This window comes from Prunus avium, chromosome 6 (assembly GCF_965620075.1).
Source record: "Prunus avium chromosome 6, drPruAviu1.hap1.1, whole genome shotgun sequence".
Taxonomy (NCBI): Eukaryota; Viridiplantae; Streptophyta; class Magnoliopsida; order Rosales; family Rosaceae; genus Prunus; species Prunus avium.
The window spans coordinates 10,442,833-10,467,722 of NC_142289.1; the positions used below are offsets into that span (position 1 = coordinate 10,442,833).

General features: G+C 36.4%; 3 protein-coding genes across 3 annotated transcripts; 2 read left to right on the top strand and 1 right to left on the bottom strand.

The window, feature by feature from the left end:
* The first annotated feature begins 3,864 nt into the window (after positions 1-3,864).
* Positions 3,865-4,708, top strand: LOC110746871 (hydroxyproline-rich glycoprotein family protein). The gene is made up of 2 exons (XM_021947099.2): positions 3,865-4,276; positions 4,474-4,708. The coding sequence occupies exons 1-2, from the start codon at positions 4,046-4,048 to the stop codon at positions 4,633-4,635; spliced, it is 393 nt and encodes a 130-aa protein (XP_021802791.2). The 5' UTR covers positions 3,865-4,045; the 3' UTR covers positions 4,636-4,708.
* Positions 4,709-13,044: 8,336 nt separating this feature from the next.
* LOC110772361 (Homeodomain-like superfamily protein) lies at positions 13,045-16,370 on the top strand. The gene is made up of 2 exons (XM_088254196.1): positions 13,045-14,028; positions 15,425-16,370. Exons 1-2 carry the CDS (start codon positions 13,153-13,155, stop codon positions 16,160-16,162), a joined length of 1,614 nt encoding a protein of 537 aa, XP_088110322.1. The 5' UTR covers positions 13,045-13,152; the 3' UTR covers positions 16,163-16,370.
* Positions 16,371-17,495: 1,125 nt separating this feature from the next.
* LOC110772359 (transcription factor bHLH93) lies at positions 17,496-19,493 on the bottom strand. Its single transcript, XM_021976796.2, has 4 exons — positions 18,609-19,493; positions 18,255-18,425; positions 17,965-18,132; positions 17,496-17,856 (listed from the first exon to the last, which is right to left on the bottom strand). Exons 1-4 carry the CDS (start codon positions 19,260-19,262, stop codon positions 17,770-17,772), a joined length of 1,080 nt encoding a protein of 359 aa, XP_021832488.1. The 5' UTR covers positions 19,263-19,493; the 3' UTR covers positions 17,496-17,769.
* Positions 19,494-24,890: the final 5,397 nt, after the last annotated feature.

Genomic DNA, 24,890 nt, shown 5'->3' on the forward strand with positions numbered 1-24,890 from the left:
CAACTTGCATTGCTATTTAATCTTAATATTAAATGGTTGCTTGAAGAAATCAATATTAAATGGTGGATTTCGTTGAGATTTTACGAAATTACTAGGGACAAAATAGGGAAACAAATCAGAAAGCGCATGGATGGAGTAGGTGAGACGGTGACGCAAGGGGCAATTAATGGGGAGAGAGATTAGGGAGGGGGACAGAGAAAAACAGGGGTTGGCAGTGTGATTAGGGGACAAGAAAACGGCAGTTGACGTCCGTTTGCCGGGTGGTGAGCAGGACAAATAACCTCCCTCCTCCATCATTTTCTTTTTTCCACAATTACCCTTTTAATAATCAATTATTATTATTATTTATTATAAATGTCTAAATGTCTAAATGCCTAAATGAAAATAAAAACAAAAAACAAAAAATATTTGGGGTTATAGTTTGGGTTTGGTCCGGTCTAAACGAACGAGAGCATGATGATGAAACTGGCAGTAGCGGTCTTGCACGCTTGGGCACAAGCATTCATGTTTCGTGCATGCCACAATGTTATCTATCATCACCCTGACATCATCCCCCACGTCACTTTCACATACTATTTATTTACTTTTTTCCCTTTTTTTGGAAAAATAATTGTATTACTATTAATGGTAATTTATGTAGCTAGCTACTAATAGGAAGTCTAGCTAGTGTATAGAATATAGATGTAGGGTGGTGCGTTCATTAAGAAACATGGGGCAGTGTCGTTGTTGCCAAAGACAAAAGCATGTTGCTTGCTTTGCTTGCTGCTGGAGAAATTCTAGGCTGCCTGAAGCCCGCCTGGCCTGGCCTGGCCTGGCCTGCATTTTCCTAGTGATGAGTTCCCTGGCAAAACCAAATTTAATGCACCAGATTTTGATTGGGTTGAATTCCTCCTTGAGATTCTAGGCTCCCTTTTCCCCCCACCCCAAAGCCCAATGTCCTTAGCTTAGATTTGAAAATTCCTACCTACAATAAAACTTTTTTTATTTCCTTTCTAGAAGAGTAAACAAGGAAAGCGTCATGGCTTATTTTACTATTTGGGTCCAGTAAATCTGAGTGTTGCATCTTTGAATCTCGACGATGGAGATAGTTGAAAATCAATTGACAGGACCCAATTCCGGATTGGGCTTGATATGAGTTGAGCTTGGGTTTTGGTTGGGTTCATAACTCAATTTGAAGCCTTCTTTGTGGATGGGCTCTATCTTCTAAGGTTTCTGTGCAACAAATTACAAAGTTATAAGAATGGTTTTCAAGATTGAAAAAGTAAAAACTGACCCATTACTTAATAGGAAATTGCCATCCATACAATGGACAACGGACTGGAATAGACCATATGAATTAAAATAGATAAGAGTCTTAGCCGTTTTTGGCATGCTTAGTCTGTATTTGTTAAAATGGATAACAACTCAACATATTATAAAAACTAGTTTGGACTCAACTCCAATCCAATCCAATCCAAATCGGGCCACCAAATGAAGTCGAAACGTGTATGGATAACTATTTTTAACGACCTAAGCTACAAGCTCCTTTCACAAGAGATAGGCTACCATGTTTGCTTGCTTGGGTATAATTTTCTTGGAATGTCAAACAAGGTAAGACCAAAAATGAAGCTACCAAGAAGTTGCCTTGGTGTGGACTCATCAATGCTCCTCTAACAGAAAGGAGACTGTTTAGTGTTGGGCACCCTTCTTGGGAAGCAACCCAGCTCCGTTGGTTCTTGCAGATCTCTGTGGATAAAAGGCCGAAAGCATATGAAAATGACATACATGTATGACCTCAATTAGCACAGAGCTCTTCATAGTCTTTGGAGTGTACGTAAGGACCGGCACATTGGACAAGAAAAGGCAGAGCCATATTTCACTCGGCTCCAATAAGCACTAACAGCCTAGTTGCCGATATTGTTTTGTCTTTTTAGGGTTTCTCCTTATTATTTTTTTCTCTTTAAGAATAGAATTAACGCATCTAACTCGAACTCAATTGATAGTTAGTAATGAATGAAGATGCCCGATATTTTATACACTATTATGCGAGGCTCTAGTTTCTTTGGGGAATTGCAAGAGTTCAATTGTTACTTTTCCTCTTCTCTGTTTTTGTTTTTCTAAGGATAGAATTAACGCATCTAACTCGAAATCAATTGATAATTAATAATGAATGAAGATGCCCGATATCTTATACACTATTATGCGAGGCTCATTTTCTTTGGGGAATTGCAAGAGTTCAATTGTTACTTTTCCTCTTCTCTGTTTTTTTTTTCTAAGGATAGAATTAACGCATCTAACTCGAAATCAATTGATAGTTAGTAATGAATGAACCCTATATCTTATACGCTATTATGCAGGCTCTATTTTCTTCGGGGAATTGCAAGAGTTCAATTGTTACTTTTCCTCTTCTCTGTTTTTTTTTTTCACTGGGTGTGAAGAGCATGTCAATGAAGTGAAGGTGAAACACACAAAACTCAAACAATTGGGTCAATCTTTTTAGCTTCATTCGTAGAACAAGTCCAGATCGTGAAGAGAAAAACAGTACGGAAGGATTTTGCTAGTCTTAGTCTAAGGGAATTGGAGTTAATTTACAAGTCAAAAAAACAGGTAAAGTCTTTGCCAAGTATTTTCAAAATTTGAGTTCCACACGGCATATCTTCTAAGATAGCAGCAGCAACTTTGTTGTTGTGCTTGATCATGTCCTTTTACGGTCGCTGAAATAAGACTTTGGTTGCATTAGCAACCACATGGTATGTTCTTTTTTCGGCTGCTCTTTGGGTCCATATTTCTTTAATTAATTTGTTCACAACCGTAGCCATCTCTTCAAAAACACTCAAATGGAATGGAAGTGCCCCATAGTCCAAGGCACCACATTAAAAAAATTTGAACACTTTTTTGCAGAATCCATGAAATCTTGATCCCATTGATCATTCCTTTACTTTTTTTCTCAAGATTCCATGAAAATTTGAATAAAAATTGTGCAAAAATTTTCTTTATCCAAGAGTTGGTTGACACGTTTGGTATTTAGCTTTGTATGGAAAAAGTGATGTCAGTCTCATAATTGGAAAAACTCACCTAACTACCTACACGGCTGCTTTTGCTCGGAAAAACTCATATGTCTTAGGTGTCTGCCATTTTAGCCAAAAAGAGGAGGAAAGAAAAGGACTACGGCTCCACCCCCGTGGTAAGGGATAAGCAGCACTGCACAAAATGGGCTCCCCTTCACCACAAAAAGAAATGTTAATTCAACAAATTTGTTCTTTTAATTGAGATTTGCACTAAATCCAAGCGGTTAAAGGTTTCTGTACTTTGACGTTTTGTGTTCGATTTTCCCCTATGTTCTGCGCAGAATACTCACCGACTTCATGCATGCATATGATTGAATGATTAAAGGGGTCTATTATTAGTAAACAGGTGGTTACCCAGTAATGATTTACACATGCTAATTGATTAACAAGTGCTTGGGAAAACATATTAAAATTAGGGTTTTGGGAATACAATAATTCTTCCTTTGGACAACAATAACATGCACCAGAGCCAGCCATCCATACATGAACAAAAAGATGAATGGTTTCCTTCAAGTAGTAAGCATCAAGGCAGCCAGCTCAAGGGCATCTTTCTAATTGCTTTCACATTTAGATCCAAAATTTTCCCAACTATTTTTAATGTTATCTTCTTTTGTTTTTTCTATCATTTTGTTTCTTTATTGCCAAGGAAACAATCAAAAGCATAACAAAATAAGGTCCAAAGTCTAATTCATTATGCTTAGCACCAAGCAAGTAGACCCCACTCTCATTCCGTACCATGGCCTGGACATTTGAGTGTATCCTTTACACGTACTCTCTCTCTCCTCCCCCCCACCCCAACCTCATACTCATTTTTATAAATTCCCATTTCCAAACACACCAAAAACCCATCTCTTTTAAATTCTCAGAATCCCATTTCCTCAACCCAAAAAAAAAAAAAAAAACTCTGGCTCCTCTGAGTCCTCCTCACCACATGAGTGAAGGAACAGGACCATCACCACCTTCGTCTTCGTCAGCAGCAGCAGCCTCAGATTCAAGTGATGGAGAGCCAGGATTTTTCGCCACCCCACGTGGATGCATCTCGGCCGTCCTTGGGCTTCCCTCTTGGCACAGCACTCCTCTTGATCATCATCTTCAGCCTCAGCGGAATCTTCTCCTGCTGCTACCACTGGGACAAGCTCAGATCACTCCGTAGATCTTTCACCCAAGACGCAGACCCCGAGGCCGATGCTGAGCCACAATCACCCTCCAAATCCAAGCCTCCTCACATGGTAATTGCAGTAAACTGTAAATTCATTCATTTTACAGTCGCCGTGCATATTTTATTATGTTATGTTATCAAATTGTCAATTTAAACTACAGTTTAAGTTTACAGTTCTTGTCCGTAACATAACATGTCGGATATCTAAAAACATTTACCCTGTTCTTTATATTGAAGATAAATTAATGGACTGTTTGTTTTTCTTAGGATTTAAAGCAGAGGCAGAGCTTGCCTGTGATAATGCCTGGGGATCAAATTCCAAAGTTTATGGCATTGCCATGCCCTCGAGAACCTCCAAGGGAAGAGAAGATTGTTGTGAAGGTGCAAAAGCAGCCAAAGCCACCTCGCTTTCCTGTGCCTTTGTATTAGCAATTTGATGACCATTTTCGTGTGTACATAATGAATATATAATTTACCATTCAATTAAATTTTAGTTCACTTATTTATGAGACAGAGCTAGAAATTTAGACCAGGCACCACTAGGACCATGTTTTTGGTGAAGGGGTTTAATTTGAGTGGTTTTGTTATACTTTTTCTGGGACTTTCTAAGTGAACATTTTCCAGAAGGATTAGGAATATAATTACATTTTTAAAAGTAAATGTTGTTTGCCTTTTTTCATAATTCATTGTTATCCAAATTTGAACAATTCGGTGCAATAATATGGTGCCAATTCAACCAAAAAAACATTGATTGCCATTTGGTGTTCCCTTGAAATGCCAACTCCATGAGAATCCTTTAGCTAGTCCGGGTCTTTTTTGTTTTTTTGGGTCTGATAGCTAGTTCGGGTCTTGGTTCTAGTGGATTCTCCCTATCTATGTATCTGTTTTGGTGTGTTTTGTTCCGATTGTGTATTTCTTTTCAATGCACTAATTTCGACAACAACAAAAAACCACCTCTGCACTCGGAGGGTAGCAAAGTAATTATAATAACCAAAGATCCTATATTCTCTTTTGGTATAAAGTCATTTTTGGTCCTTATAATTTACCACTTTTACCATTATGGTCCATGTAGTTTCAATTTGATCAATTTTGTCCCTGTAGTTTCAATTCCGAGCAGTTCAAGGACAATCCCCATTTTTTTTTGTCAAATTACTCTAATATGGAGGGCATTTCAGTCCAACTTACAACCCCTCCACAACCACCCCCACAAACACCCAGCAGCCCCTCCCAACCACCTTCTCCCATCTCCCCTCCCCCTCCCCACCCAACCTCTTCCTCCTAACTCAACCCACTCCCTATTCTATAGCCACAACCCAACCACCCCCACAATCACCCTATAAAGCATAAGAAAAGCTAGAATAGGGGTTGCTTGGGTGGTCAGGAAGTAGTTGTGGAGGGGATGCATGATTGGCCCGAAACGCCACTCCACATTAAAGTAATTAGATAAAAAAAAAAATTGGGGATTGTCCTTTAATTGCTTGGAATTGAAACTATATGAACAAAATTGATCAAATTGTAAAATAGAGGGACCATATTGGTAAAAGTGGTAAATTACAGGGACTAAAAATGACTTTTTGCCTTCTCTTTTTACATTAGAAATTTAAATATATTATATTCAAACCTAAGACCACTGATATGCAAATTAATGGCTTTTCTCATTGGACTAGATCCCATTAACTCTATAATATTATTCAGGTGGATAAAAAAAGGTTTTTTAAAATATTTATTTATTAGAGAACCTTGACAGAACGAGGGAAACTTTATTGATAAACGAAAAATTACAAGGGGGGTTGGGGGGAAGGGACAACACGCCTGACCTTGACTCAACAAATCACAGAATAGGGTGTCCTGAATAAGATTATGGGGCACCTCAAACCAAATAAAGTTGTTCACAGTATGCAGACCAAATCGAGCAAGTCGGTGTGCAACACCATTTCTTTCCCTATGAGTAAATTGAAAAAGAGAGCCAGGACATTGTTTATGAAGATGCTTTACGTCTTCAACAATGGTACCAATGTTGGAATAATCATGTCCTGCTCACTTTATGGATGCAACCACCACATCAGAGTCTCCTTCGAAGATGGGAGATGCAATCCCGAGTGAGAGAGCAAGGGCCACCCCTTCACGAGCCACAAGAATTTCTACATGTTCAGCCGACAACACTTCCCCAACCGATTTTGCCATTGCAACCACAAAACCTCCATCCGCGTCTCTGGCAACAACCCCAACATGCCCTTTGGCCGAGGTAGGATCAAATGCTCCATCAAAGTTGAGTGTGAGGTGGCTTGACGGTGGTGCTGCCCATCTAACGGCATCTTGCACTTAATTAGTTACTTTGAACGGAGTACCATTTACTGTAATAAATTCATGCACATATTGTTAAGCAAAAAACACAACATCATGTGGAGATCGTTGTACTCCCTTCCTTTCTTGTTGTGATCATGTGATGGTTAAATATAATGTGAAGACACATATTTCCCATGCTAATGATGGCTCTCAAGTATATGAAATCTTTCAAACGATTGAGTATGGTTCTTTCTAAACAGTAGATCTATTTTAGTGGTCTAACAATAATAGTTTACCTTCTTTTTTTTGCCAAACAATAATTGTTTACCCTTCAGCCACTCAATTTTATGGTCAGAAAATGTGCTGATGTGCTTATGCCCTAACAGTAAATATCCCAAAAAAGACCCACTACCGAGCCGAAAAGTGCACATCATTTGCACAATTGCAAAAGTACCCAATCAATTCAAGACTAAAAAGCACCACTACCAGCAGCATAACCTAATTAAACAACTAAACAAGCACACTGTTATGTGCACGACAGATTACAGTGACACACAAAACGACCACTCTCTCATCAAATTCGTATGGTCCTCCTGTCCCTAATTTCCTTCTTTGTCAAAATAAATTAGGTATGGACTGCAATGTGGAACATAAACGTCCCATTGTGACACTTAAAACACAAGGGATATTCTAGGTAAGCTACTTGGAATTTGCAGCATTCACTGTTTGCACATGAGTCAATGGCTTCATCAAGCAGAAATTGTGTCTCGAAACGCAATAATGTACATGACTTCTTTTTATGGTGAATTTCACACTTTTGTGCACAAATGTCCAATTCATTGTACTGCACACAAACAAGAACTTATTTTTTGGTCAGTACTATGTTGAAGAATCACAACAACAATTTGTGTGTGCATTTATATTTTATAAATTTAGCGTTACCATATGACCTACACTTCAGTGACACCTCTCAAATAACGGTGAGCAGACTCATGTAAATGAGACACATTTATGTTAATGAGATTAAGTGCAAGAATTTTCTTAGTAGATTATTTTATTGCATGAACCACGATGGCGGTTCTACTATTTAAAGAATAAACCTCACAACCAAAATAAATCTGCAAATGGGGGAACAAATAATATGATATGACATGCAACACAAAGCGTGAAGTTTCAAGGAAATTCAAGCATTTTAATTAGCCGATTAATTTGACGTCATGGAAAGTGACCCAATACCCAAAAGAACATGATGGCTAACAAAGACTATCCAACTTTGTTTCAACCACTAAATTCCGATCAGCCCCACATTGATCAATGATCACTCTTCATTTTCATGTCCTAATTTCACTGTTCCATGGACCATAGTGCTTCAAAGTTTCAAATATTTCCATGACGATCATCTCAAGACCTTTTTTCTCCTCTCTGTACTGAAACTTTGTACCCTCCTCCCCTTGATGCCAGAGTACACATCACTTTTCCAGTTCTGTGTGATCTTTTCACCAACAGTGCCATTTTGATGATCCAAGTCATTGCAAAATTGCAATCAGAAGCAAGTGGGCACTATCTGGTGTTGTTGGTGTTGTGAAAAATACCGTTCAATCACATTCTTTGGTCTTTACACAAGCTATGATATATATGCACCCACGTTCTCATTCCTAGGGCATAGGGGTTAGGGGGCCCGAACAAATATCTTTCCACTCTTACCATATATATGAAAAGTCACATTTTCCCACTCTTTTCTATATTTTTGAAATGTTATTGACCCACCTTTTTTGTCGCAAACTCAAGTCTCGCTTTCTGTCGTTGTACATAATATTTTTGTGCTCACAGAAGTCGTTCATATTGATTCATCACATTATTTGTCAGAAGCGCTTATGAGCAGAAGTCTTTTCATATTGCTTATTAAAGAAGCACTCTCAAGTGCTTTTCCAGGAAGTACTTGGATTTTTTTATATAAAAATTCAAGATTTTTATTATAAAAACACTTTTATTAGAAGCGCTTATGAGTAGAAGTAGTCCCAAATGAGCCCTAATTGTATATGCTGAAAATGGGTATGACAAGTCCACGACAGTTGCTAAATAATATGATGAGCAGTCATCTAATGAAATTTCAAAATAATTCATGTAGCTTTACTCTTAAAGTCAATATTGTTATGTCATGTAGTGTGCTTAGATATGCTTTGGTGCAATAACAATGTTCTCTAAAACTATATATCCTTATATAGAAATTTCAATTCACTTGGTAGCTAAAGATGAAAAACGGGATTTGACTTGTTATTTTTTATTTTAGAAGAAACCCCACTTGGATTATGGTGAAATCATATTGATCCCGTGGATCAAAATCCACCTTGAAACAACACATTTTACATGGTAGTTAGTTAGTAGACTTTTCTAAAGCAAACGCCATGATGATCCAAGTGACTTTATCCAATTTTGAAGTTTGGTATACGAATTACGAGTTTGGGTTAATCTTACATAACCCAACAACTGAAGTTTGATCCAAGTAACTGTCCCAACAATTGAATTTTTCTTAAAACACCTCATTTCAAATATGTCCTTCAAATACCAACTACATTATAGAGCATGAAATAGATGTCCCCCCCTCCCCCAGAAGCAGCCAGCGGCTAATTCTTTTCAAAGAAAATCAAGCGAAAAGTAGGATTTGTAAACGTACGGTGATGACAAGCAAGCTACGCATTTGGGTCCCAAATTGCACTAAAATCACATGGGGACACAGAAGCTTTTGAGGGACAATTGTTAGTGGAATCCCAAGTGGTAGTCTCTTATCTCAACAGTGCCCTGGTGATGTAACGTGCATTTTTGTTCTTACCCATGAGCCATCCTCTTAATTATAATTTAAATGTTTGATTAATTTTTTCTTGTCCTAATCACTGCTTTAATAATGCCGGGGGAGAGCATAATTGACGGAAAAAGAAAAGGAAAAAGAAGAGAATGGTTGATATATATTCTTGGATCTTGATCACTAGTATATATATATATATGTCAAACAAGAATCAAGAATCTTTCATGCAAAGATCTGCATGTTTGTCGAATGCAGGAATAAAGAAATTGCTTGGGCAGTACATCATTGAAATTAATTAAAAATTGCATCATGTTTCTTGCACAAACTTATTTTTGTAGATTAATTATTTATATGTAAAATTAGTTCCACGGTAATGGAAACTTGACCTCAGTCATTAGATAAAAGAAATAGAGGGAATGAGGTATATAGGTCATGAGTGAAATTTTGTGTGGTTAGAAATGCTCATGATTTCATTCCGGATGTCATGATTAAAGATTAGGTAGAATGATATTCTTTAATCTTTCAATAAATTCTCCCTCATACCGTTGATGTTATGAAAAAACCAGACAAAGGTAATATGTATTTTAATTATTATATATAAACTTAGAATATCCCTGAAAAAAGTTGAGAATAAATGCCATACGTGTGAGAAATATTATTGAGCTTTACACTTTGTTTCTGCACCAAAATACTACTTGACTTTCCTAACTAAGATCTAGCAATTGAAAGAAGATAACATTTTTAATCTCATGCCGACAGTATTTGTAGGCGGAATGGGATATGGACACTAGTATATGTGCTTCTTACCATTTTAATAAGGCTTTTTATCACAAATGGTGCTTAACGTTTAAGATTTTATCACGAATGGTCCTTGAGGTTTTTTTGTGACACTAATAGTCCTTAACGTTAGGGCTTTTTATCACAAATGGTCCCTCCGTTAAAAATTCTGTTAAGTGTATGATGTGGAAGACAAGTGGAGCCCATATTCCAATCACATTGTGACATGTGGATGGAAAAATAATTAAATAATTTTTTTTTATGAAAATTCCTTTTTTTTTTTCTACAACTTTTCATCCCCCTTCCTCTACTCCATCTCTCTTCCCCTCTGCCCTCGCTCTCCATCCTCTGCCCTCTCTCTCCCCCTCTGCTCTCCCTCTCTCCCCCCTGTCCTCTCCTTCTCCCTCTGTAAAAATAATAATATAAACCATATATCTTTCTCCATCTTTGTATAGTGGTATATAAATCATAACCCACAATCCCCCTTTGTTTTTTTCTTGCCCATTAAAAAATTGTCTTTGGGATTCTTTTATTAGTCTGTGTTTTTTTAACACAGCCACCCGCAAGCCGCAACCGACGCCCAACTCCCCTACCCTCTCCCACTGTATTTTCTCTCCTCCTCTACTCTACCCCTCTGTTTTTAATTATTTTAAGTTGTTTGAAAAAATATTTGCGTAAAAGGAAATGTGAAACTACCTTGTGCAAGTGATTATGCAAAATATACAGAGGGAGAGGGGTGGGTTGCGGGTGGGTGGGCATGGGGTGGTCGGGCTGTAGAGGCAAGGAAAAAACAACAGAGGGAGAGGGAGAGCACAGGGAGGAGAGAGGGCAGAGGGGAGGGGGAGAGAGACAGAGAGAGAGTGGATTTTCATAAAAAATATATATATATATATATATATTATTTATTTATTTATTTAATCCACATGTCATGATGTGATTGGACATGTGGGCTCCACTTATTACACTTAACAAAATTTTTAACGGAGGGACCATTTGTGATAAAAAGCACTAACGTTAAGGACTATTAGTGTCACAAAAAAACCTCAAGGACCATTCGTGATAAAATCGTAAACTTTAAGGACCATTTGTGATAAAAAGCCTTTTAATAAAGGAGCACAAATTCTAACAAAAAATAAAGGAGCACAAAGCCATGGCCCATGTTAAAAATATTTATCTATATAAGAAAAATCAATTGGCATCAAAAGCTTTGTAGGAATCGAACTACATTCCCTTGAAAAATATTATTTCCTTTCAATTCAACCACCACCCACAAAACTTCAATTAGCATCAAACCCGTTTGTAGCTAAGGAATCAAACAACATTGGCTTCCACAAAGAGATTTATTTTCAATGGATAGTTTACACACGCATAAATAATTTGTCAATTGTTGATATATGTTAAAACACAAAATGAGATTCGCAAAAATAATCAGTTAACACTCGTTTGGAATTTCCCTTTTCACCATGTATAATCATTTCAAACTAAATAAAAAGTTGACATTTTTGGGGAAAAAAAGGTTGATAATTGGATTTCAAACAATAAACCTTATTAGGGCAACACTACATCTACATCACAAAAAAGGGCAAAGAACATTACCATTTGGGAAGGTTAGGTCTTTGCTCCTTGAAGCTCTAACCTAGTTCAGTAGGCTGATGTTGATGGTAGGTAGTGGGGGTACTACAGGCACGCAGAAAATTCCATCCAGTGGGTTTGTCCCAGGATTAGCAGCAATACTAATAGTGGAAATCCATGTAGAAAGTAAATTAGGTTTAAGGCATAACAAGCAAGAATTTTGAGCATTTGCTTTCATTTTCTTTCCTTTCTAGTGGCTTGTGGGAGCCAATCTGAAATGGATATCCTATTTTTCTATATCTTGTGTTTTAATGGGCGTTTAGATTTATATTTTAAGGTTCCATGGGTCTGCCCAGCCAATCACGTACGTAATATTTTACTAAGAATTTATCAAGTGAGTGGGATACTTGCTCCAAAACACACATCCTCTACTTTGTTTTTCCTTTTCCTTTTTTTATACATTTCAATTCTTGTTTGGTGGGGGGTTTATTCTGTATATTTTTTCTTCTTCTGTGTCTCTACTTGACATGAAGATTCTAAGACTTGTACATGCAGTACATAATTGTATATCTTTGTAGGCATTTGTTTTGCTTTGTTTTCTTCGGCTTAGAATCTTGGGCCTTTGTTTTGTTTTCTACCTCCCGTTTCATGGTGTATTCAGAATAAACTTTTATTAATTCAACAAAGAGAAGCAATCCATATTAGACCTTATGCTTGGCTTCTTGTAGAGACTAGATATATATTTATAGTTCTTTTCTTTATCTGGAAAGGTTTTATTTTTTTGCTAGGAAAATATTTTATAGTTTAAGGACCTCATTTTGACTTTGATTTTTGTTTTTGGTTTTTTCTAAAGTCTAAGTTGTGATAAGCACATATGGTAACAATTTTTTTATGGAAAAAAGTTTTTTTTTTTTTATCTACGTAGTTTGCCGGTTTCATCATTTTGGACCTTGTAGTTTCAATTGTTTCATTTTTATCCTTGTAGTTTTCAATTTAGAGCAATTTCAAGACACGTCTCAATTTCTTTCAAATTCCTCCCAATTCTATTACATTTTGAGCACGTGCCCCTCATGTGGAGGAATACATTTTTGCTCATTGCTTTAATCCAATGTGTATCATCACCACAATTCTTAACACTTGACACGTGTCCATATGCATAACCAATGGTTTCATAAATACAAAGTAACAAATTAACCATAGTTATGCCTATGAACTATTAAGAAGGGTGGTGAGAATACACATTCAGTTAAAGTGGTGAGCAAAAATATTTCCCATGTGGAGAGGTAAGTTGGCCCACTCAAGAAACCAAATCAAAATAAAAAACAAACCGGTTGATTTGGGTTTAGACTTTGGTTTTATTAATTTCTGTTTTGCGGCCCACCGTTGTATCGTTTAACGTGTGGACTTACAGAGAAGCCCACTTAGCAGTTTAAACTTTTGAATACCATATTCTCTTCCCTCTCAAAAACTCTCTATATGAAAAGAGAGACCACCAAGTGTTCGCGAAAATGCCCGAGAGAGACTCCATAGTCAACACACCACAACAAAGCATAACTCTCCGAAGGTCTCCAAGATTTCTTCAACCCAAGAACACTCTAGAACCAGAGAAACCCCCCAAGACTCTCCGGAAGTCTCAGACGCTTGTCCACCGTGAAAAGAGCGCTTCAGAATCCAAAAACTCGAGAACCGCCAAGTCCAAAAGAAAAAGCAGATCTGTTGTTCGCTCTTCGAGTCCTTCACTCAACTCTAAGAAATCGAGTAAAGCTCATGGGTCCAGAAAATCTCCGAGATTGAACACTGGGGTTGAGGAGTTTCAGAGTCTCAGACGTTCTTCGAGGATTTTGAATCGGCAGCGCGTCGTCGTTGATGCTGGTAAGGATTTCCCACAGAAAGTCTCGAATAAATTGGTCAAATTTGATAATGGGTCGAGTAATTGCACGGATTTGAGTTCCGGGTCAAGAAAATGTGGAAGAAAATCTCTGAGGTTTTGTATTGAGCAACCTGTTGTTGATGTACGCACGAATAAGGCAACTAATACTAGATCTAAAAATAAAACAACTAGTTTCTTGGATAAAGAGGAATTCTCAGATGTTGGAAAAGATGGAGCCTCTGTTAATTCACCCGAAGGAGTTCCGAAAAAGAGCAAAAAGGTGACTTGGAGGAGTTCAGGTGGTGGTGAAGTGGTTAGTTCGGAAGGTAGAGAAAGGAAAAGGCAAGAGTTAGATGGTGGAAATAAAGAAGTTGAGGTTAGGAGGAAGAGAAAGAGAGATGAAGAAGGTATTGGGGTTGTTCATGGATGGACAAAGGAACAAGAATTAGCCTTGCAGAGAGCTTATTTGGTAGCAAAGCCGACACCCCATTTCTGGAAGAAGGTTTCTAAAATGGTAATTTGCTACTCTTTTGATGATTCTTAAATTCACAAAATCTTGTTTCATGTCAAGCCTTACAGAAATCTTTCATATTACTGACAAGAACAAGAATAGATACATTATTGGTTCCGATACTTTAGGGCAAATTGCATTTGGTTTCTATACTTCTGTCTTAACAAAATCACCCTTATAGCTTGGTAACATATTTTGGTATGATCTAAATTTTCACTTCCTCCACATTGTTTGATGAAAAACTGAATTTTCATCCCCTAATTTCACCAAGCTGCAAAAACTAATGTGACGGGAATATAGAACCAGACCATGGTGAGAGGTAAATGTGTTCACTTTTTGATAATTTTGTTAGCCAATGCGATAGATGTGTATGCTTTGGACCACATTGAAAACCTTAACAAATTACAAGGGCAAACTTGTTGGAATTAGAACTATAAGGATTCAGGTGGGGTCAGTGTTAAACATTTGGGATCAAAGTATAATTTAGCCTCCTAATATTTAGAACAATACTGAAAAAGAGTAATGAAACTTTTGCATCTTTATGTATAAGCTTTTGAAGTCTACAATTTGGATTTTGTTATGAGTGAAAATGGTAAACTTTTGTCATCAAAGTTGACAGTTTCTCTCCTGTTTTATTCGTATTGTGGGACTAGGAGTACTGCTCTTGCTTTTGTTTCTTTTACGTCTGCAAGTTTTCTGTTCCAATGACACCGAAAGGCAAGATACTGGAGGGAAAGTTTATATAATTAAATTGTGTAATGAAGATCAGTCTAACTCTTGAAAGAATAATTTTTAAGATATAGGGTACATGCTCTTTCCAGTGAGTGACAATATTGGTTACATGCTGGGAGCTGGCCTTGATAATTGTGCTCAAATTCAGTGTGATCTTGGATCATTTCACATACGTAGTTGTGGAGCTGATACGGCAGTCCACCTAAGTAAAGAACTCAACAGTAATGCTAGGCTGAAAAGGCTGGTTTAACTGTAATTAATGAGGCTTTTGATTATGCAAGTATGGTGATGGGTCCTGCATGATAATCCTTTTAGTTGTAAGAAAAGGCCATACTGGTGGTATAATTGGAGTTTCATGTTCCAATAATTAGCATTTTAAAGTTAGCTGTAGTGTTACCCCTTGTGAATTACATCCAATTGCAGTTTTCTCTTCATTTTCTATCTTGCGAGTTACTGATTTGAAAGTTAGTTGCCATTGAGGCGTTCAGCTATGAATCGATGCTTTGTTTCAAAGTCCCTTGAATATTTTGTGGGCTCATTTAGATTTGTACTTGAGACAGTAATTATATATCTTTGTCCTTTGACATGCATAGCCAAATTTATATTTCCAGTGCTTTATTCAGATCATATATAGAGAACTTATGTTTCCATACAAATTTAATCTCAGGTGCCTGGAAAATCTGCACAGGAGTGCTTTGATAGAGTCCATTATGAGCATATAACCCCACCTCCACCTCGTACCCGATCAAGGGCAGAGATCTTAAAAAATTCATCCCCACTTGGACAATTTTCACTCTCTGCAAGTAAACTACTTAAACCCACTGAGCCAAAGGCTAAAAGGTCAAACTGCAATAAACAGAGGAGTCATATTGCCCAGAAAACTGTCAGAAAGTTATTACAAAAGCATCATCAAGTGTACCAGGATTATGAGGCAGATCTATTTTCAGTACTTGAGCCCAGTCTAGATTCATCTACTGAGAGTCAGCCTAGTGTAATACTTTCTACCCCAAAGAATTTAAAGGGAAAACAGGGACTTCTGCAAAAGTGCAGTCAAAGATCTTCAGATCATAATATGAAGCCCATGTCGAGATTTAGTAGCTCATGTGGGGAACCTCTTGTTAGCCCCCCTGTATTGAAGCAGGTCAGAAATAGGGTCTGGCATGAGAAGTATATTGACCAATTACATAACAGGGAAGCTAAGAGAAAAGCAGCCTCTACATGCACTAAAAAATCCACCGTCCAGGAAGTGGATATGGTCAGAACTGCAAAACTTGCCCTGGTTTCTGAAGCAAGAGATGCTATCAATAAGCTCCAACATCTGCAGGCCAATGCCATGGAAAGCTCTTCTGATTTGGATGAGGATGGGATTGTAAATGACGATGAGGAAGGCGAAGACGATACTTAGTGATGTGATTTATCTCCTTTCTTTTTCTCAGCTATGTAACATACTAATAGAGATGTAGCATTTCCTATCACAATAATTGAAGATGCCTTCTGTAACTGCTTACTTTGGAACCTGTAGTGTATTCTATCATTGATCCCTAAATTTTGTAATTTTTTTTATTTTTTATTTTGTAAAAGAAATCCAACTTCTTCTTTGATGATTTCATTATTTGTTTCATATCCTCATGCAATGTATTTAAAACTCATCTGATTTCAGCTTGGGTAATTAAGCAAATGGAAGACAACGACGGGTGAGATATGTCGGCTAATCTTTGACTAATTAAACCCTATGAATCTGTTTTTATGCATGTTGCGTCAATTGTGGACTTAAAGAATGTTTGGTGTAATTTCGCTAACCATACCTTTGTCGTTATAAAGAATGTTTGGCCTTGCAGTGTTCCATCTTGAATTATCTAAAAAGATGAGGTCTGTATCCCACAGAATGTCGTGTTCTCGGACTATTGGACCCGACATTCTGATAGTTATATTGTCAAACTGTGAATTGAATCGCAGATTCAAACAAGAACAGTTATATTGTCGAACTGTGAATTGAATCGCAGATTCAAAGAAGAACGTGCAAAGAAATCATTACCCTTGGTTGAAGGTGAGGGATCACATCTGATGAAGATTTCTGGGGGAAAACAACAAGGTTTTGCTAATTTATTAAACATGAACAGTCCTAGCATCTCATTAATCAAGAAGTGTAGATTAAATTAGCTAGTTTGGCCAAGTAAACTATCGAGTGAAAGGAACAACAATTGTTTTGGCTTTAAGGCCTCGTTTGTTTGGGAGGACTCGACTAGACTAGCAAAACACCTACATTTCATGTGCAATCCATGCATAATTTGGATATTGTTGTCTAACTTGGAGGATGAAAGAGGACTATTCATAAGAGGTTGATGACTAAAACTTATCCCTCATAATCCCACCATTTTTAAGGGATTAGGGGGATAAGTTTCAGTCATCAACCTCTTATACATAGTCCCCATTATTCCTCCAAGTTAGGCAAAATATGCATATTATGCCTTGAATGCACATGAAACATAGACATTTTGTTAGTTTAGTCCTGTCTAATCCTCCCTATCAAACAAGCCCTGCATAATTGGTGGGAAAAAGAAAATTTTGATGACTCTTCATGAATTAATTTCTCTGGTCGTTGTCATGGTTTCTATGCAGTTTATCATTTCTGGTGCTTTAGTTTTGTTCTTCAGAGATTTAGGGACAACAAGTCTCTGCCCGTAATATAGCAACAAGAAAACATAATGTAGCCATTGAAACGCAGAAAAGAAGCAGAAGAAAATCAAAGGCAAAAATCTTTATTACTGTCATCTGTTTTGGTTAGAAGTGGAACTAGTGACCCTTATGTTGGAAGATATATATATACCTCAACTTCAGTGGATAATACAGAATAGACTTCTACAATGGATCTGATAAATGGACATTTATTTAAAACGACAAATCTAATTACAGCTCCTCACTTGGAAAATCTCATGGAGACCTGTAAAAACCATCTCTCCAGACTTCAATTGTAATTTGTAAGCAGCCGTTTTCATTTTGCACCTCTTGTTCCTACAAACATCTTCCTCCATACCCTGCATTTCTGAACAATGCTTGCTTTATGTCCTCAGGACTTAACAAAGTTCTCTGCTCAGCTCCCTAAAAGGTCATTAGAGAAACATAAACATTAAAAACCAAAGTTTTATTGGAAGCTTTTGCACAACCAGCTAACATATGTATAGGCCAACCAAGTTTATATACACAAACCTCTGAACATGAAGCTTGCATTGAAAAATCATTGAAGCAGCTTATAACACACTGTTGAATCTCAAGGCCCAGTGCTTCTATAGTATTCACTGTTGACAGCAGCAATCCTGGCTTGGCTGCACAGCAGATGTCTATCCGGGTATCCATGTCTCTCCTCTCCACCTCAAACTGTATATATGGTCAATGAGGCAAAAGTGAGAGAGAGAGAGAGAGAGAGATGAAAGAATTGAAGTAATTGGATAAAAACTTGATTTTGAGGTCATAATGTGAAATTGGTGTATGAATTTTACCTTGGGGGAATTTCTGACTAATACCTCACTTGGCTTTAGCTCCTTGGAGATGTCCATTAAGTTGATCTGATTAGTACCCTCTTCAATTCCTTCTTCTTGCAACTTATTGATTCTTTCCAAAAGCTCTTTCATATAATCTATTGTGTCTCCAAGTATAGATGTTCTGTCCATCTGAGACAAATATCTCAATATTATTAGTAGTGTGGATTTGGCCAACCTCAGAAAGCAGATAAATTCTGTTTTATCAGTGGAACATCAAGAACAATGAAATGAAATGCCACCATTATTGATCTTGCACAATAATGATAAAAGGAAAAAGATTGAAACTTTCAACAAATGCAAAACATAAATCACCTTGCTTATCTTGGGGACTATTGATCTGAGCATGGAAAGGCGGTCGTTTAAGCGCTTCCTCCTTCTTCTCTCTGCCATAAGATTCTTTGAAGGTTGCCCTTCTAACTTCTTAGCCTTGCTTCTTTTCTCACCACACAACCCCATATTAAAAGCTGAAGGAATATGATCTGTGGCTTGTTGTTCCATCTCAACTTTGCAAGTAGCAATGTTCTTGCTTTCCTCCAAACAGCTTCTCTGATTCTCACTTCCAAGAAACCCCCCAAACTCCTCATCTTCCACCATTGAAGGGTAATCTTGATCTTGTGATGGAAATGGGGGGGCAGTAGGGTCATTGTCCTTGGTGTATGATGAATCAATCTCTGGCACCGTACAGAGTCCATCAACAAAAGGGTATGAGGAGGCTTGATGATGGTCAGTAGAAAATGGGCATTCTTCAAAGCTTGGTGGTTGATCGGTTTGTGTGGAGAACCCAGAAAATGGAGGATTATTAACTGAAGAAACCAAAACTGGGTTCTCTTCAAAAGAATCAAAGCTCCATCCATTAATGGGAAATAACTCATTCAATCCAGAGGAGTTGGAGGAGTAGGTGCTCCAACTGTCTCTTCTTGGTGCCAGTAGTAGCTCCTCTAAGAAACCATGCTGGGTAAGCTCCATCTCTCTCTCTCTCTACACTGTTTAAGAAGGGAGTGGGGGAAAGGAAATCTATAGAGGAGCTAGGCTTAAGAACATGAAGTTGCAACAAGTTGAAGGAAATTCAGATATAAACATATTTATAAAATGGTCCATTTTCCTCATCAACAATGCATTATTAATTTATTGCAAAATGCATATAACTATATTAGAGTGTGTGTATGTTGTGTATGAAAATACGAAGGTAAAAGGTCTCACATTTGAAAGTTAAGAAACTCAATAAGGATTTATAGGGAGTTGAGCTACTCTCCTAATTATCAATTGATTTTGGGATGGAATCTCAACTTCTTTCATAGTATCAAAGCGGTTTAATCCGCGTATGAAAGCCTAACGATTACACGTACTTCACGTCACCTAATATGTGTTGTCCATAGTATGTGTAGCAGCACCCAAGAGCTATAGCCTAAGGCCCTAAGATTGAAATGGAATCTGCTTTTTCCTCTCTCTCTCTCAATCTCAAGGTGAATTTATGTCTTTTTCACCGAAATTATTAATCAGACAAACTTGTTATTTAAATATCCATACCCTGCAAGCTTTGACCCACAAATCTGTCTGAACCGAAAAAGGATGCATTTTAGCATCAGATTGTCAGGTATTTATTATTTTATTTTATTTTATTTTTTCTATAGCTTCTCAAATATGACTGGATGAACATGCAGAAATAATGCATCTCTTTGTTTCTCTCTCTAATGACTAGGCATGGATAAATCAGCCTATGTTTGTTCTATATGTGATTAGTGCATGTAAGGAATATTCAACGAAACAGGAAAATTAAAGTGCATGTACACTAAATTCCTATTACGGCAATTAATATAAGTTCTTAGCTAATATTTTATTGTTTACCTAAGTTTTTACTCTGTTGCATATAACATGTAAAGAAATTATTCTTTCGAGCGGATGTGCTCTCTATTCTATATTTGAGTTCGAATCCTCTTCATTGTAGTTTAGATTACATTAAAGTAGAATATTATTTGTATAAAAATTTAAAAAAATTGCTCTATCGCTACAGCGGATATAACATGTGAAGAAAGTATTTCTTTAAAGATTAATAGATGTTAATGTGAAGTATAGTACATAATTACCCAGATCATAGTAAAGAATCATACTTTTTTTAAGGAAGAATGGTAACCAAATTTACTTGCTCTCAGAACGAACATTAATTTATTTTAGTAGAACGCCTAATATACACATACTTACTCACTCTAACTACATATAAGAGTACATGGAATATAGAAGTCTCACATCTGATACGCATATAAACTTTCGAGTTTGATACTCTTAACTTTAATAAATTTTCTTTTACCCAATTAGAAACCTAATCAAGAACTTGGTAGTACATACCGATTTATGGGAAAACAGAATTCTTGCATCAACATGCATTTCCTGCAGGCTGTATGAATTGAAAACTTTAAGAATTGATTCTTTTCACTCATAATCGTAATAATGTATTGCCTCTAGGAAGCTAGCACAACCTACAAAGTATATATATTATTGCAGCAAGCACATGTCAAAATTTAACAACTTGTACCACCCGGAGAAACTAAGTTGTTCACATACTTAATTATATTGGAAAATGCAGGTTAGACGAAGCAATTCTCTGGGGCGCATCTTGTTTCATGCTTTGTCTAGGTATCAGTATTGGATGATCATGTGTTTTTGTTTTTGTTGGAATGACTATTAACTAATTGTTAATTGTTAAGCCACCACAACCCACATATACGATATCTAGACTGATTATAAACTGCTAGCAGGTTTCACACACAAGAGATTGTTTCTTGCATACTAGTGTCTGTTTTCGAGTGCTTCTGCAAGAGCTGAACCGCTTTTTGACAAATAAAAACGTTTTTGGATCATAAAAGAGTTTTTTGAAGAAGCACTTTCAAAAACTAAAATCGGTTTTAGAAGATAAGCACTTGAATTTTTAACAAAAATTTCGACGTTCTTATAATAAAAGGTAGAAGCGTTTAGCTCAAAACCAACTATAAATTTGGATTACTAATATGTTTCCCGATAATTAAAAAAATATATTAGTTACAAATTAATTACAAATTGTCTTATGTGCTGCAGAGTGCAGACACACAGTGCGACAATAATATTGGAGGGAGGGGGAAAAGTAGCCGTTTTGGAGTAAACATCGAATAATTCTACTTTTTAGCTGGCAGTGGCACCATCGTTAACCCAATTGTTTACCATAATTGATGTACAAAATTACACTAATTTGTATGGTTGACATCACGTCCTAATGTTAGGTCCTTAATTATTTATACATGCATGTAAAAGTTGTACGTGAAACACTATTAATCTTTGCGCCAAAAAGACAAGAGGGACATTATTATTATTCTCACATCAGGACGCTAACAATGTATATCAAACTACAAATTCACCGACAGATATTATTAAATGAAAAAAATTTGACTCCTTAAAATTCAAGAGGAATTCATTCTTAAGTAAATGAAATTTTGACGCTTATTTAAATGCAAAAACTGACTGAATTGTTTCCCTTCTTGTCAATGTCGCATAACACAAATTTAGCATTGTTTTGGGGTTTCGCACACCTTTATAAAGAAACTTTTACAAAGGTGTTTTTGCTTTTGTTTTGGGAGAAGCTCAAATTTAGAATCTTTGAGGATATACACAATCACTTGGTAACACAAAATTAACAAAATCATTAGAGTTATCGAATATGAAGATTAAACATTATTGCATCACATATATAATTGAAATTTTGGAATTATAATTTGACGCTTGTGGCATTTTATTCTAACATCACACACCTTGTAAAATTAAAATCAAGAGGCCAACGCAATTGATTTCACACACCTTATAAACAAAGCACGTAGCTCAAGGGGCCAATTGTGTGGGAAGGAAATAAACAAACCGACCCAAGAGCACGTGAGTAGTGAGTGCTACAAGATGATACCAAATGGCAAATGGGAATTTGTACTCTATAGGTATATTTATGTAATTTTTTTTTATAAGTTAAAAAAAATATTATATGAACTCAAATTCACAATTGTAACATAAAAAGAACAATCAATATGTAATTTACACAAACAAATTTATAAAATGCATCAAAACATCACTTAAATATCACTCGTCTTGCATTTTTTGATTCAACACATAATCAAGTTTTGCTTCCTCTATTTCTTTTTTTCAATTTCCGAATTGATTCAACTAGGTATAAGTTTAGAAAATAATTCTTTATTGAGTTTTCTCTTTTTAATTTTGAATTAAGTAATTGGGCAAGTTTTTCTTCTTCATTTTTTTACAGTGAGTTGACCTTTATTGAATTTCTTTTTTCTTTTTTAATTTTGAATTGAATGATTAGGTAAGTTTTTTTTTATATACAATAATTGGTTTGGGCATAACATAATATTTATATAATATAGTTTTTAAAAATAACATAGGTGTGTATATAGAAGGTACTATACAAATTGGGGGCCCTAGACGGCCACATTGCTTGCTTGTGCCCAGGGCCTCCCCTGATTGTGGGTATCTAGGAGTACATTCTAGATCAAAGAGTATGGAGCCAGATTAGGTCATATTCAATTCAAATATAAAATACATCCAAGATTACACCGATATTGTATTCAATCGTTTGGATAAAATGAGGCGTAAGACCCATCTAAATGTGGTGTTATAACTAAAAATGTCTTTACATGATTTATATGGAGTCACACAACCTAAACACCTCAGTACCAACGAAACTTGGCATATAATCTTTTCACGTCATATCAGAATATGAGGAAATGGGTTACCAAAATAAGACAAGAAATGGAATTGTACATCCAGTCGTTCATGTGCCGGAACCAGCTCTACCTAGAAAACCTTGGTGTGAGGTCCTTTTCTGCGCTACAGCCCAGGACAGATTTGCCCAAACATATATGCTGCCTTTGTGTTTGTGTACATCACATTCACATTGTATTTTGAAATTCAGACATCACATATATAATATACATATAGCATGCATAATAAACTTTATTTATTTATTTATTTATTTATTTGTACATCACATTTATATTGTGATTCGCACCAGACAGCATCTCTTTACAAGGAAGGAGGCAAAATAAACGGATGAAACCGCGGCTGTGAGGCCAATACCGCCAATAAAGAAAGCGGTTTTAGTTTCATTTTGATGAGGTTCGTTTGGCATTTGCAAATTGCATGAATACAAGAGGCAGCGCCCACAATATTATCTCACTCTCTCTCTATCCCACATCAAAACCGCTTCTCCTTTTTTTAATTTGACCGGGCTCCACACTGTCCCCCTTCTCCTCGATTATGCATTGCGTTTGAGAGTTGTGAGAGAGAGAAGAGAGGTGAACTAACCGCTGATGCACTTTTTGCATGAGAGCGTTCGTATGTGTAGGGGGGCCCCATGTGATGGGTGTGGGCCTCCCACTGCCACGTCAGTGTCGTTGTTTGTACAGGAAGTGAATGAATTATGAATGAACACATATGAATCGATGATGGGAAGGGAAGCTTCAAGCTTTGGTTGTGCCCTTTTATCTTCTTTTACTTGCCTATCTCTCAGATATCAAAGTCTAGTACTAATTCATCTCTTTTTTCAATGGAATCATGTTAGCATCCCGTTGGTCACAAGTGATCATGAGTTTCTAAATTTGAAATCACTCCATCAAAACAGATCCGAAGATTAATTAGTGCAAGGCCGAGAAACTTATAGCCAACTAAACACTGGCAAATAGGTATTATTTAAACCTATTTACAATACAGTAATGTGCTGTTTCCTTCCCGAATTATGATCCTAATCGAACTTATCCTATGATGAATTAAAAAAATCTGCCAATTTAGCATTCGAACTAAATGAATTTGCTAATTGCACGGCTACCGTTAAATTTCAGTTGATTTCATCCAAAGTTCTGTCAAAATTTCGATAATATATCCATGCACATATTGTATAAGTATCGATAATATACGAAAATATCGACTTCAATAATTTCTCTCACACTTGAGCAACATTTGGCCAAAATATCTCTATAATATCAATAATATTGAGATGATGAAGACAATGAAAATTTTGAAGAGTTATTTATACTAACACCTCTTGAGGTTTCTTGTGTTTTCACAAAACCACCTCAAGTCTCAAAAATTACACGAACACCCCCTAAGGTTTCAGTTTGTTTTCACAAAACCCCTTTTAGTTGATTGTTTGTCCAAAAATTGATGATTTCATTGAAAAAAAAAAACTTATGCAAATGACAAAATTAACCTCTTGAGGTTTCTTGTGTTTTCACAAAACCACCTCAAGTCTCAAAAATTACATGAACACCCCCTAAGGTTTCAGTTTGTTTTCACAAAACCCCTTTTAGTTGATTGTTTGTCCAAAAATTGATGATTTCATTGAAAAAAAAAAAACTTATGCAAATGACAAAATTAACTTTAATAAAGTATATGCAATCCAATTTCAAAGGCCAACTTTGTCATTTGGAGAATTTTTTTTTGGTATAAAATCACCAATCTTTGGATGAAAAATCAATGAAAAGGAGTTTTGTGAAAACAATTAAAACCTCAAGACGTTTTGTGAAAAATCCAAAAATCTCAGGGGGTGTTAGTTTAAATAACTCAAATTTG

Bases quoted from the DNA above. Each gene is read 5' to 3' on its own strand.
- LOC110746871 (XM_021947099.2), top strand. From the start codon at position 4,046: ATGGAGAGCCAGGATTTTTCGCCACCCCACGTGGATGCATCTCGGCCG. The intron at 4,277-4,473 runs GTAATTGCAGTA...TGTTTTTCTTAG, and splicing joins AATCCAAGCCTCCTCACATG to GATTTAAAGCAGAGGCAGAG.
- LOC110772361 (XM_088254196.1), top strand. From the start codon at position 13,153: ATGCCCGAGAGAGACTCCATAGTCAACACACCACAACAAAGCATAACT. The intron at 14,029-15,424 runs GTAATTTGCTAC...ATTTAATCTCAG, and splicing joins GGAAGAAGGTTTCTAAAATG to GTGCCTGGAAAATCTGCACA.
- LOC110772359 (XM_021976796.2), bottom strand. From the start codon at position 19,262: ATGGAGCTTACCCAGCATGGTTTCTTAGAGGAGCTACTACTGGCACCA. The intron at 18,426-18,608 runs GTGATTTATGTT...TATTTGTCTCAG, and splicing joins TAGTCCCCAAGATAAGCAAG to ATGGACAGAACATCTATACT. The intron at 17,857-17,964 runs GTTTGTGTATAT...ATGACCTTTTAG, and splicing joins TGCAAGCTTCATGTTCAGAG to GGAGCTGAGCAGAGAACTTT.